This window comes from Quercus robur, chromosome 9 (genome assembly GCF_932294415.1).
Source record: "Quercus robur chromosome 9, dhQueRobu3.1, whole genome shotgun sequence".
NCBI classification, from domain to species: Eukaryota; Viridiplantae; Streptophyta; class Magnoliopsida; order Fagales; family Fagaceae; genus Quercus; species Quercus robur.
In genome coordinates, this window is record NC_065542.1 from 23,192,274 (window position 1) to 23,206,614 (window position 14,341).

A 14,341-nucleotide genomic window follows, 5' to 3' on the forward strand; every position below is an offset into this window, starting at 1 on the left:
ACCCCAAACAGACGTGTCGTGTGTATGAAGAAGGATACACATGCATAAGTATTACAACATGTCCATGCATTAATACTTCCTATGAAATGTGACATTGATTGGTTGTGTGCTTTTTGTTATCATTCTAGCTTGGTCTGAAAATTTTTGTTTATTTGTTATTTGCTTTGAATGTTTTTACATTTTTTTTTTGTGTCAAAAATCCAAAAACACATAAAAATTAGAAAATCCAAAAAGTTTCATCGACATTATTGTACTTTGTCACATGCATGTTTTGCCTTGTACCTTCATACTAATTGCTTTGTGCATTTACGAGCATTGCTTATTCTTTATGAACTTATATCATTGTGGGAAAGATATTGACATCTATGTAATTGTTGTAAATAGATCTTCAAACTCGTCATGAATGATTAGTCAATGGTTTTATTGATCTTGAGACTTGTATAGACTTGTGCCTATATCTCTTTCCTCTCTTTTTATTTTTTATTTTTGCTTAAAAAGCTCAATCAATGTAAATCTCAAAATGAAAAGAGATAATGAGCTGCAAAAGTCATCGCACATACTAGTATTCGACTAGGAAAAAGAGAAAGCGACTTATATGAAAATATATGATGCCCAAAAAGCCAAAGGCTTGTTCATCAAAATTGTAAGGTTGAATTTTATCAACCATCTTGTTGGCTTTATTCCGTGCCAAATTTGGTTGTATTTTAGAAATTAGTAACCCTGTATTGAGGTGGGAATCATGTAAGGGTAGTGAGTGAGAGAGTATGAAGAAATGCTTAAGATTGTGCAAGGATGTAGAGACTCGTGGCTAGGACTCGCGACTTGCAAGTCGCCAAAGATGGCACACGTGTGAAGCATGTAGGAGAGCTGAAGAGTCATGTCAGCTGTTGCACTACAAGACAAAAGTCCCAGGCTAGCTAGGCCATTAGCTCGTCGTTAGCTCATGACTTGAACTCGTGACTCAGTCCATTCGCGAGGCCAAGTCGCTAGACCACCCTGTTTGAGAAAAACTGACTCTTCGCATTCCTTTCTCACCCCACTATATATAGACCCTTATACCCATGAAATATAGAGAACTTCCAGAGAGAATTTTGAGGAAGAAACCCTAGAGAAAAACAAGATTGATTCATCCACAATCTTCACATAAAGACTCTTCAAATTCCTCTACTCTCTTCCTCTCCATTGTTACATCCTTAAGAGGTACATTACCAAAACCTTTTCTCACCATACCCATATCTGTGAGAAGGCCATTTGGTGCTTTAAGAAGCTGTTAAGAAGGGACCAATTTCATATTGGTTGATGCTATGGTCAAGTAGCGGAATCCAGTAAGCTAAAGAAGAAATAGGTTTGGCGTAACCTCGTTGAAATAAGAGCTTGGAGGGCTTAGGGACACTGGGTAGATTAGGCTTGAAGGGTCTTCTGCTATTTATATATCCCAACTACATTATTTAGTGGATTATTTACCGCTTGAATGGCGGCGGAAAGGTTTTACGCCGGGGGCTTCGGTTTCCTCTTCGATAACACATCGTGTGTTGTCCTTTTATTTACATCTCTCTTCCCTTAATATTTGCCATTTAATTTCTGCTGTAGATGTGATTTTATTTGGTTTAGATTGTTTATCAATTCTGTACTAAGCTTATGTTCATATTCCGCACATTAATTGTTTGATATTAAGCTTGAATTGGTAATTTGTAAATTAGGATTCTAAACGTTCAAGGTATTTTATACACTTATTGAACTTTCAAAAATGAAGTATCAAAAATTTTAGGCATCGATCCCAAAATGAGATGTATTGTTTTAAAATGATCAAATGCTATGATGTGTATGGAGCCAAATAAAAAGCTTCAAAATTATGTTATCAAGTTTTGTGGGAGGTCATATATGCATACTTCTATAATTGAGATTAGTCACTTTTCCTCGTGCTAATTGTGTATGTCTTGGTTGAATTGATCATTGAAGCTTCACATTAGACTAAGGATTATCTCATCTTTGATACCCACACACATCACACATGCCTATGTTCAATGAATGCCTTATTCATTTGTGTGATTGTACTTGATTAAATGTGTTGCACATGCTCAATCATATGTTGATCAAACACAAAAATATTTTTTGAGTGTTTTAATTGTTTTTGGAAAGTATTTTTGTTTTGAAAATTTTCAAAAACTATACAACTCTGGTTTGGCGACTCTTCCTCATGGGTCAAGCAACTCGCAAGCCCCCAGTCGCGAGCTTACATAGAAGCTCTTGGCGACTCTCTGGAAAGTCAAGACCCTAGTCATGAAAAAGACTTAGAAAAATTTCAAAAATATGGGTTTTTAATTTTCGTGACTCAGTTTGGCAACTTGTTCATGAGTGGAATCTCCAGTCGCAAGTTTTACTCAGAATGGTTCGTGACTCCCCTCACGACTTACTCGTGGGTGGACCTTCCAGTCGCGAAAAACACTTAGACAAATATTTTAAAATTTGTCACATGGGTTTTTGGCGACTTGTTCACGACTCATTCCAGTCGCGAAAAACACGTGTTTTGCACTTTGAGGGTCTTTTTCAGGACAGTTTTTAAAAAGTTCTCATTTTTCCCTTGCACATTGTGACTGTTCATTGTCTTGTCCGTTCCTCTCCTTCACAAACTCATCTTGTTCTCTAAAAAATCCTCCATTTTCTTTATCAATCTTCAAGAAAAGGTATGGGCTTTCTATTTTTCTCAAAGTATTTCATGTTTCTAGCCTTTGATTTCTTGGATTTTGTGTTTTTGTTGAGTTTTGAAAAATATGATATTAGAATATGGTTTGGGTATATTTTGTTGAGTTTGTTATATGGGGTTTGTTGGTTTTGGTTGTATGATGCTTATTATACATGTTTTCATGTTTGCCTTTTTTTTTTTCGGGTATTATACTTTGTTTGTGTTGTGTTGTGCATAGCATACCCATGGTAAAATGTCTCATAGACACCTTCTTGTGTTTTTGAGGAGTTCATGGAATACAATCATTGTAAAATGCATCTCTAGTTATGTGTTTTGCAATATGCCCTAGGTTGTACTTGGTGATATCTATGCGTACACACACACTTTGATATGTTTGTGGAAATAATGCCATAACTCTGCTGTGCTTTAATGCTGTGTTCTCTCATGTCAAGTTGCTATTGAACTTTGCTTTAGTTAAATCTTTGGCCTAATTCTGAGTCCATTTGTGTTGCTACTAACTTGTTACTAATTTTTTATGTTACTATATGTTGTGCTCTATGTTGTGGTCTTTGTTGTTGTGTTTTTACAAATGACTCCAAAGAAGAAGACTACTACACATCGTGCTGAAAAAAGGAAGAAAATGGACAATACTCAGTTCCGCTCTACCAAACACTTTGAGATATACAATCAGTTCTATGAGAAGTCTCCAATCATCCAAGAGATGGTTGATTTGAAGGATTATTTTATCCCAGGCTGTTTTCAAGACAGAGGTTGGGAAAAGCTCCTTGGTGACCTCCTTGGGGTATGTGAACCTTTGATCTGTGAATTCTATGCCAATGCCATTTTAAGAGAGGATGAAATCAATTGTTGGGTTAGAGGCCATGAGTTCAACATTGACTTGGAGGATATTGATGATGTTCTTGGCTTTGAGGATCTAGAGCATGATTTCACTCACTACAAGGACAGAATTCTCTCCATAGAGATGGTTCAATCTCATATTGGTGGTGTTAGAGAGGGAAGATGCATCAAAACAACTGCTTTTCCACCTGATCTGAGATGTCTTACCTTAATCATGATGTTCAACTTGTACTCGATGAAGAAGATGACCACCATTAGTAATGCTAGAGCCATTTGTCTCATGGAGCTTCAGGAGAACACTTACATTGACATTAGTGCTCATGCCTTCTCCATCATTGCTAATGAAACAAGGACAACTTCAAGGGCAAAGCTGATTCTCCCTAGTCTACTCGTGAGGCTTTTTCGAGCAAAAGGTGTGGAAATTCCCCAAGACATCAGTCTAATGCCTACTCCTCCAGCTATCAATGCTCTAACAATTGCACGGATCAAAATTCATCTTCCAGGTGATGAAGAGGAGGGTGATCAAGTACAAGGAGAACCTATGGACATTGAGACAGAAGCAGAAGCAAAACCCTCAAGCTCACGAAGCCGTGGTAAAAGAAGCCGAGCTTCATCATCTTCTGCAGTACCTCCAAATGCATCTCAGATCGTCCTTGAGAGGATTGAGGGGCTGCGAGACGTCCAAAATGAGCAATTTGACAGGCTGACTGCTATCCAAGAATAGCTGAATCTGCTTTCAGCCAAGTTTGACAACTTCACTACACAACAGTAGCCCTTTGGGCATTTCAGTCAAAAATGGGGAGATATGGAGTAGGAGTAGCTCTTGAGGGGGAGCACCATTTTGAGGGGGAGAAACTTTAAGCACTTCCATGAAATACTTGTTCGTATGGTTCAATAGCTTCACAGTATCTAGAGTCAAGTGTGAGTGAGTTTTAGCAACTATTCCCAACTCACATGTTAAGTCTAGAGTCTGTTTTAGGATTTTGTCACGAAATAGCCAAAGGGGGAGATTGTAAGGTTGAATTTATTTAATCATGTGTTGGCTTTATTCCATGCCAAATTTTCTTGTAATTTAGCAATTAGATACCCTCTATTTAGGTGGGAATCATTTAAGGGTAGTGTGTAAGAGAGTGTGAAGAAAACTCAAGATGTGTGCACTCAAGAAGAGTCTTGCGACTGGATCTCGTGACTGGCAAGTCGCCAAAGGTGGCACACGTGTGAAGCATGCAGGGGAGTTGAAGGGTCATGACAGTTGGAGCACTACAAGACAAAACTTCTAGTCTAGCTAGACAGTTAGCTCGCGACTCAAACTCTCGTTCCATTTGTGAGGTCGAGTCACCAGAATGCCCTGTTTGGTTCAAACATGACTTTTTGCATTCCTCATACATCCTACTATAAATACCCTTATACCCACGAAATGTAGAGCTTCTAGAGAGAATTTTGAGAGAGAAACCCTAGAGAAAAACAAGATTGACTCATCTACAATCTTCATCATTTGATTCTCCAAATTCCTTTACTCTCACCCTCTCCATTGACATATCCTTGAGAGGTTAGCCAAATCCATATCTCACCATACTCATATTAGTGAGGAAGTATTTTGGTACTTGGGAAGCAGTTCAGAAGGGAGCAATTCATTTTGGTTGATGCAACGGGCGATTGCGGGATCTGGTAAGTTAGTGAAGACAAGGTTTGGCGTGACCCTGTTGGAGCAAGAAGCTTGGAGGGCTTAGGTGCACTGGGTAGATTAGGCTTAGAGGGTCTTCTGCGATTCATGTATCCCAACTTTATTCTCTAGTGGATTATTGATCACTTGGAGGGTGGTGGAGAGGTTTTTCCCTGAGTACTTCGGTTTCCTCTCCAATAACACATCGCCGTGTTATCTTTGTGTTTGCATAATTCTTCCCTTACTCTTTACTATTTAATTGCTACTGTGTTTGTAATTAATTATGGATTAGAGTGTTTTATCTATTTGGGCTTAGCTTATATTCATATTCCACACATATATTGTTTGTTTAAAGCGTGTGTTGATAATTTTAATTTGGGGATCTACATGTTCATTGGTGTTTTACACACTAATTGAACTTTCAAAAGAGATCAAAGGAAGACATCCGGGTGAAATGATCCCAATTCTATCTGCTTCAATTGTGGGGGAGAATTTATTGTTGAAATATTTTGTAGAGATACGCCTTCCACCTCCCATAGTTCAGGTTGAGAGTCACTGATGGTCACAAAGTTGGCAATTGCATGCTTGCATGCTAATCCAAAATGTAGACCAACTATGCACATGGTTTCTCAAACCAACTATGCACATGGTTTCTCAGTTATTATCAACTCCAAATCCACTTTCCTAGGGCTACAAAGTCTCACCAGGACAAGCAAGGATATAGTAAATTGTTAGGAATGCTATATAATATATCAAATCTACGCTGCTGTAGGCGATTGCCTGTTTAAGATTATGTGATGATATATGTTTGATTGCCTTTTTGGTATGCATTATAAAGATTTCAAATGTAAAATAAAGATTAGGGACGTATTGTAGTGATGGTTTTAGTCATTTATATTCTAAGTTTCTAACTGATTTAGTTAAGGCATAAAAAAAGTAAAAAAATAAAAAATAAAAAGGAAGAAGAAGAAGAAGAGTAACGGGAAAGATGTTGTTTCAATATGCTCAGTATATCCTTCTTGTGAAAGTCACATATTTGGATGCAAGGTTGTAAGGTTGAATTTATTCAACCATCTAATTGGCTTTATTCCGTGCCAAATTTGCTTGTAATTCAGCATTTAGTAACCCTGTATTTAGGTGGGATTGTTGTAAGGGTAGTGAGTGAGATAGTGTGAAGATTGCTCAAGAGTGTGCAAGAAAACAGAGTGTCGCGGCTGGGACTCGCGACTGGACTCGCGGCTTCAACCCGCCAGAAGATGCACACGTGCCAAGCATGCTGGAAGATGAACAGTCATGCTAGCTGGAGCACTACAGGACAAAACAGGACAACTGGCCATACGGTTAACTCGCGACTGGAACTCGCGACTCAGTCAAGCCGCGAGGTCAAGCCGCGAGCCACCCCTGTTTTGGAAAAACCTGACGTTTCGCATTCCACTCCTCTTCAGTATAAATACCCTTTTAACCCACGATTGAAAGAGAGCTTCCAGAGAGAATTTTGAGAGAGAAACCCTAAAGAAAAACCAGATTGTTTCACCCACAATCTCTACCTTAGAGTCTCATCAAATTCCCTCACTCTCTTCCTCTCCATTGTCAAATCCTTGAGAGGCCTTTATACCAAACCTGGTTCTCACCATTATCATCCCTGTGAGACAGTCGTTTGGAGTTCTGGGAAGCAGTTAGGAAGGAGCCAATATTCATTGGTTGATGCTACGGTGTAGTAGCGGAATCCGGAAAGCTAGAAAAGAAAAAGGTTCGGCGCAACCTCGTTGGAGCAAGAAGCTTGGAGGGCTTAGGTGCACTGGGTAGATTAGGCTTGGAGGGTCTATTGCTGTCCTTGTATCCCAACTGTATTTTCTAGTGGATTGATTACCGCTTGGAGGGCGGCGGAGAGGTTTTTCGCCGAGGTCTTCGGTTTCCTCTTCGATAACATATCTGGTGTTATCGCTGTGTTTGCATCTTCCTTCCTCTCTATCTCTGCCTTTACATTAATCTGCTGTGGTTTATTTTGATGTGGCTTAGATAGTTGTTTAATCAATTCCATGTTATAGCATATGTTAAGTTTTCGCACACTAGTTGTTTAACATATTGCTGTGTTGATTAAATTGGTTTTTGGGGGTCTAAACGTTCAAAAGTGTTTTTGTACACGTTTTTGAACTTTCAAAGGTCAATTCCTTCCAGACCATTGACGGTAACATCCATTTTTTGACTGCAAGATTTCATTAAGGAATTAAGCAAATCCCATACCTAGAACTAACCTTTCACCCTAAAAAAATAAAAAATAAAAAAGCTAATTTTTCACCTTTTAGTAACGAAATTATACCAAAATTAAAAGAAACCTCAGCATACCCAAAAAAAGAAAGAAAGAAAGAGATGGTCTCTGCTTGTTGAAGCTGCAAATCAATCTTCCCGAGGTCAACTTTCAAAATCCACCATCAATTTGTTTAGTTTCCTGTTGCTTATTCTTTGCTGGTACACTCTTGTGTCCTCCAATCTACCCAAAAATAATAATAATAATAATAATCAAATAAATATGTTGCTATAGCCTATACATAGAGTAATGCTTAAATGGACAAAATTATTAAGGCCGTAGCACTTAGCTAGATGCAACACATGAATAAATTAGAGACACGGAGGATTTAAATGGGAGTCGGATCATTTTCCTTAATTTTATTTAATTATTATTAAAATATTTTTCTTCTATTATTATTAATATATTTTTCTTCTATTGAATTATCTTTTATCAACTTCATTAGATTGTATGAATTGATTTTCAAGGCTCGCATTCACTAATAATACTAAACTATATGAGTTATGGAGATTAACTAGTTGACACCTCCTGATATCTCCAAGACATCCAGGTTTTAAATCCTTACCAAGCTTATTCATAACACCAATGATTGCAAAATGTCCCACTAGAAGTTACTTAGGATTTTGAAAAAATTTTGAGATGACCAAAACCATACAAACCTTTCAGGAGAACAGGCTTCAGAGGGTGGCAATAATATGTGAGCAAGCTTAGTGGCATCTTTGTTGCAACTGATGACATGGTTGAAGCAGAGATATCGGCCATAAGATGAGACATTTTCAAAGATGCAGATGTGAGAGTCCATAATGAAGTTGAGATCCACAGTAACAAATACACCATCTTCGTACATCTCAGCTGCTCCTTTCAAATATGGGTTTTTGATTGTTAGGTGAGGAGAAGCCATCAGGAACCCTCCGTTTATGGAAACCATGTTCACACCTCGATCCATGGCTAAGGCCCATGCTGTCTTCTCGGCTAGGGTCTTTGATAAAGCGTGCCACAACTAATCAAATGCAAAATTTTGTCAATTCAATTGCATGTGAAATCTAAGCTAAACTGCAATATGTTTTTGTTTACATTGTGATTAATAAGTGCTAAAAGGAAATTGAAATTGTCGTTGAAGTGATAAATTGCTAATCAAAATTTGTGACTATATATAGATCCAATCCAATTTCAAAATGTGTGATAAATTGTTAATCAAAAATTGAAATTCCAAACCATTCAACCGTTTGCATCTTTATGTCCACCCTTAATAAGTCAACCACTCTTTAATAGTTTGTCATGCTGATCATATCTTATAGATCCAATCCAACTATAAGGCAACAACTCTTTAATTGTTTGTCCAATCCTATACAAACTAAATAAGGATACAATAGTATGTACCTAATTGCATGAGGACCTAGTGGCAATTCCTGGTCCAGAGCACCTTGAAGTGGTTCCTTCATCTTTGGAACCATGTGTGGGAACCTAGCTAGCAAACGCCCACAACTGCACAAGAGTAGTGCACCACTAGTATGCTTCGCCTTCAGGTCGGTGGCATTGCATAGCTGTCTATACAACCATGCCAAGGTTGCACTACCCCAACTGTATTTCTTGGCATCACTAATGGGATCCAAGAACTAAAGATACAAAAGAGAGATCTGTCCTCCCGAGGTATCCATAAACAAGCTGCCACCCAACAGCTCAAGTAAATAATACCGAGCATATTGTTGCACCAAATCTTCACTGGCATTCTCAGTTAGGGGAGCTCTAAAGAGGTCAGCGAGCCATTTTGATTTAATTCTTGTCCCATCTAGCACAGGCTTGTTTTGATTAGGCTTTGGTATTGGGGCTGGAGGCTTAACACCAAGTAAGCGTTCACATTCTTCCTCCCAGATCAAGTTAGTCTTCCCTATCATTGGCAACCCCTCTACTGGTAACCCTATCATGACCTCCATATCCTGTAAAGTAATGGTCATCTCACCATGGGGTAGGTGAAAAGTGTGGGTCTTTGGATGCCAACACTCAACCAATGCAGTGATCAATGCATGATCAAGCGATTTAAATGGGACACCATATAACCCAGATAACCTGGCCTCGTCAATGTAACAAACAATCCATGGACCGCTGATGTTGTAGCATATCAACAAAGCGGTGTCGACACTTTAAAACGGCCAGCATATCCTACAAAAGAAATAACAATGTGTTAATATCATTTACAGTAATAATAATATAATTACTCCCATCAAAAACTAAATTATAAATAGATTTGGTATTTATAGAATAGTAACTTGTTTTTTTTGACACATACGCTACCACTAATGAAAACTCATTACTTTATTAGAATATTAGTAATGTGACATATACTCCTTTTTTTTAAATAAAGAAAAGAAATTTGAAATAAGCGTAACTTATTTCATACATAAAGACATGGAGATTTTCACAAAAAGAAGACATTAGATTTAAGCATAACTACATTAAAACCTTAGATTGACTAGAATGTTACGTGAACTAATTCATCAATACCTTTGTTTAGGCAGAAATTTAAATGAATAGTTCTCATTTTTATTTCAAAGAAGAGTGACACATGGCACTAATTAATTATTAGATGATGTGGAAGGCTAAGTGAAAAAATTACTGAGAATGTGCCACTTGGTAGGGCTCATACATTTTGTTAAAAGTATCATATCAAGTGGAGTGCATACCTCACCCTCATCAGGGCCATCCCAAATCCAAGTGGACCGATGCTCGGCTTGTCTGGCGATTTTGGCCCATTAGCATTTATTTTTAAAATATTTAGGCCCGAAACACTGTTTGGGAAATATATAGCAATATACCACTTTTTTAGGTACTCGAGCTTGGCAAGCTCGAGTACCATGTTTTTTTAATCCACTATCGCCCCATATTCAAGGAACCCTATAGTGGCGTTTTTAAGCCCTATAGTGACGTTTTCGGGCCAAAAAACGCCACTATAGGGCCCCTTGAACCTGTTATGGGGACTTTAAAAAAAATTTTGCAGGAAAACGCCGCTATAGGGACCAAAAACGTCACTATAGGGCTTAAAAACGCCACTATAGGGCCCCTTGAACCTGTTATGGGGACTTATAAAAAAATTTTGCAGGAAAACGCCGCTATAGGGCCCGAAAACGTCACTATAGGGCTTAAAAACGCCACTATAGGGCTCCTTGAATATGGGGCGATAGTGGATTAAAAAAACATGGTACTCGAGCTTGCCAAGCTCGAGTACCTAAAAAAGTGGTATATTGCTATATATTTCCCAAACAGTGTTTCAAGCCTAAATATTTTAAAAATCAATGCTAATGGGCCAAAATCGCCCGGCTTGTCTAGTCAAAACAGTTGCATCACTGGGCCCAGGATCCATATCTGGCACGAATGCAATGAAATGAATTTGTAAGGAGACAACCACTAAAGATTATAAAACTTATATGCAATGCAGGTGAAAAATTACACACTATTGTGTTTAGCAAAAAAAAAGTTACACACTATTGTAAGGTCCCCATAGTGATATGTCACATCAATTGTATTTCAGACAACCACTAATGAACATCGTACGCAATTATATGCAATGCACGTGAATAAAAAGACGCATTTGTAAAAGCCTCAGTGATAAGACAAAACTTGACTTGTTAGAGCTTTTCAAAAACTTCATCAAAGCAAACACAAAGGAAAATATTTTACAAACATGAACTAGGTTTTAAAGTTACAAAAAAACCATGTGCAGAGTGTATATGTGTGTGCTAATCTTTACAAACTGACTTCATTTAAATGCGTGTGCTCATCTTTACACGCAAGGTAGAGTCCTATAAAGATTCACAAAAACAGCATAAACAAAAAAGATTGAATTCTATCACTAATAATACTGACTTCATGTTGCACAATGATTTATTGTATGGTTAAGTTTGGTCCCCTAGCACATATAGATCTCATACTTATTTACTTTTAAAAGAAAAAAGAAATGGTTCTTAACTAGCTAAAAATGAAAGCTGATTGTTGACTGAAAGTTCAAAAACGTGTACAAAACACCTTTGAACGTTTAGACCCCCAAATTACAACTTAACCAATACAAGCAATATGTCAAACAACTAGTGTGCGGAAACTTAACACATGCTATAATAAGAAATTGGTTAAATACTATCTAAGCCATAACAGAATAAAACCACAGCAGATAATAAAAAGGCAAAGATAGAGAGGAAGGAAGACGCAAACACAAAGACAACACGCGATCTGTTATCGAAGAGGAAACCGAAGTCCTCGGCGAAAAACCTCTCCGCCGTCCTCCAAGCGGTAATCAATCCACTAGAAAATACAGTTGGGATACAAGGACAGCAATAGACCCTCCAAGCCTAATCTACCCAGTGCACCTAAGCCCTCCAAGCTTCTTGCTCCAACGAGGTTGCGTCGAACCTTTTTCTTTTCTAGCTTCCCGGATTCCACTACTAGACCGTAGCATCAACCAATGAAGATTGGTTCCTTCCTAACTGCTTCCCAGAAATCCAAACAACTGTCTCACAGTGATGATGATGGTGAGAACCAGGTTTGGTATAATGCCTCTCAAGGATTTGACAATGGAGAGGAAGAGAGTTGAGGAATTTGAAGAGACTCTAAGGTAGAGATTGTGGGTGAAACAATCTGGTTTTTCTTTAGGGTTTCTCTCTCAAAATTCTCTCTGGAAGCTCTCTTTCAATCGTGGGTAAAAGGGGTATTTATACTGGAGTGGGAGAGGAATGCGAAACGTCAGGTTTTACATAACAGGGGTGGCTCGCGGCTTGACCTCGCGGCTTGACTAAGTCGCGAGATCCAGTCGCGAGTTAACCGTATGGCCAGTTGTCCTGTTTTGTCTTGTAGTGCTCCAGCTAGTATGACTGTTCATCTTCCAGCATGCTTGGCACGTGTGCTGCTTCTGGCGGCTTGCAGCCGCGAGACACCCGCGAGTCCCAGCCGCGACACTCTGTTTTCTTGCACACTCTTGAGCAATCTTCACTCTATCTCACTCACTACCCTTACAACAAACCCACCTAAATACAGGGTTACTAAATGCTGAATTACAAGCAAATTTGGCACGGAATAAAGCCAATTAGATGGTTGAATAAATTCAACCTTACAATCTCCCCCTTTGGCTATTCCGTGACAAAACCCTAAAACAGACTCTAGACTTAACATGTGAGTTGGGAACAGTTGAACAAAACTCACTCACACCTAACTCTAGAAGCTGTGAAGCACTTGAATCATATGAACATAATACTCCTGAAACACAACAATACACATGGAGCTTGTTGCAGGATCTGGAGAGCTAGACAAGACACGGTTCTGAGAAGCCTTGTTGGAGTAGGAGCTTAGAGGGCATAGATACAGAGGGTAGATTAAGTTTGGAGGGTCTCTTGCTTACCCATGTATTCCAACTGATTGTCTAGTGAATCGATTACCGCTTGAAGGGCGGCAGAGAGGTTTTTCACCGAGTTCTTCGGTTTCCTCTTCGATAACATGTCTCAGTGTTATCTGTGTTTTCGTCTCTCTTCCCTACTCTTATTCATTTCATTTTACTGCTGTGTTGCTTGTTTGCTTGCGTTTACACTGTTCCGCACTTAATATTAAGTTAGTGTAAAATCAACCAAGCCGTAATTTGAAATGGGGGTCTAAACAAGCTCTTGTGTTTCAACACATTTTCGAGCATTCAATTGGTATCAGAGCAGGTACACTCACTGTGGTTTAAATACCTGAGTGTGTTCCTTGACCCCGTTTTGAGATGTACCGGTCTCAATCTTTGAATGTTCCACCATTTTTTGATGGTAATAACTATGCTTTTTGGAAAGTCCGAATAAAGGCATTTCTGTGTTCAATAGATGATACTGTTTGGGATGTCGTAGAAGTATGTTAGACTAGGCCCGAGGCTGCTAAATCCACTTGGGATAAAGTAGCACTTGCGACAGCTAATGCTAACAGTAAAGCATTGTGTAAGGTTGAATTTAATCAACCATCTTGTTCGCTTTATTCTGTGCCAAATTTGCTTGTAATTCAGCAATTAGTAACCCTGTATTTAGGTGGGTTTGTTGTAAGGGTAGTGAGTGAGATAGAGTGATTGAATGCTCAAGAGTGTGCAAGAAAACAGAGTCTCGCGGCTGGATCTCACGGGTAACTTGCGGCTGCAAGCCGCCAGAAGCAGCACACATGCCAGGCATGCCAGAAGTTGAAGCATCATGATAGCTGGAGCACTATAGGACAAAATAGGATAACTGGCTGTTCTGTTATCGCGCGGCAGGATCTCGCGGCTCAATCAAGCCGCGAGGCCAAGCGACGAGCCACCCTTGTTTTGAAAAACCTGACGTTTCACATTCTTTTCTCACCCCAGTATAAATACCCCTTATACCCACAAAAGAATGAGAGCTTCCGAGAGAATTTTGAGAGAGAAACCCTAGAGTAAAACAAGATTGATTCATCTACAATCTCTACATAAGAGTCTCTTCAAATTCCTCAACTCTCTTCCTCTCCATTGTTAAACCCTTGAGAGGCATTTTACCAAAACCTTTTCTCACCATATCCATTACTGTGAGAGGGCTGTTTGGTGTTTTAGGAAGTAGTTAGGAAGGAACCAATTTACATTGGTTGATGCTACGTTCAAGTAGCGGAATCCGGGAAGTTAGAAAAGAAATATGTTCGGCGTAACCTCGTTGGAGCAAGAAGCTTGGAGGGCTTAGGTGCACTAGGTAGATTAGGCTTGGAGGGTCTATTGCTGTCCATGTATCCCAACTACATTTTCTAGTGGATTGTTTATCGGTTGGAGGGCGGCAGAGAGGTTTTACGCCGAGGGCTTCGGTTTTCTCTTCGATAACACATC

The 14,341-nt window shown here is 39.0% G+C and overlaps 1 protein-coding gene across 1 annotated transcript; it reads right to left on the bottom strand.

The window, feature by feature from the left end:
* Nucleotides 1-7,476: 7,476 nt before the first annotated feature.
* LOC126698835 (cinnamoyl-CoA reductase 1-like) lies at nucleotides 7,477-8,501 on the bottom strand. Its single transcript, XM_050396328.1, has 2 exons — nucleotides 8,172-8,501; nucleotides 7,477-7,695 (listed from the first exon to the last, which is right to left on the bottom strand). The coding sequence occupies exons 1-2, from the start codon at nucleotides 8,456-8,458 to the stop codon at nucleotides 7,617-7,619; spliced, it is 366 nt and encodes a 121-aa protein (XP_050252285.1). The 5' UTR covers nucleotides 8,459-8,501; the 3' UTR covers nucleotides 7,477-7,616.
* Nucleotides 8,502-14,341: the final 5,840 nt, after the last annotated feature.

Coding starts and splice junctions, on each gene's coding strand:
- LOC126698835 (XM_050396328.1), bottom strand. CDS start 8,458: ATGGATCGAGGTGTGAACATGGTTTCCATAAACGGAGGGTTCCTGATG. Junction 7,696..8,171: donor GAAGCCTGTTCTCCTGAAAG/GTTTGTATGGTT, acceptor ATTTTTGGGTAG/ATTGGAGGACACAAGAGTGT.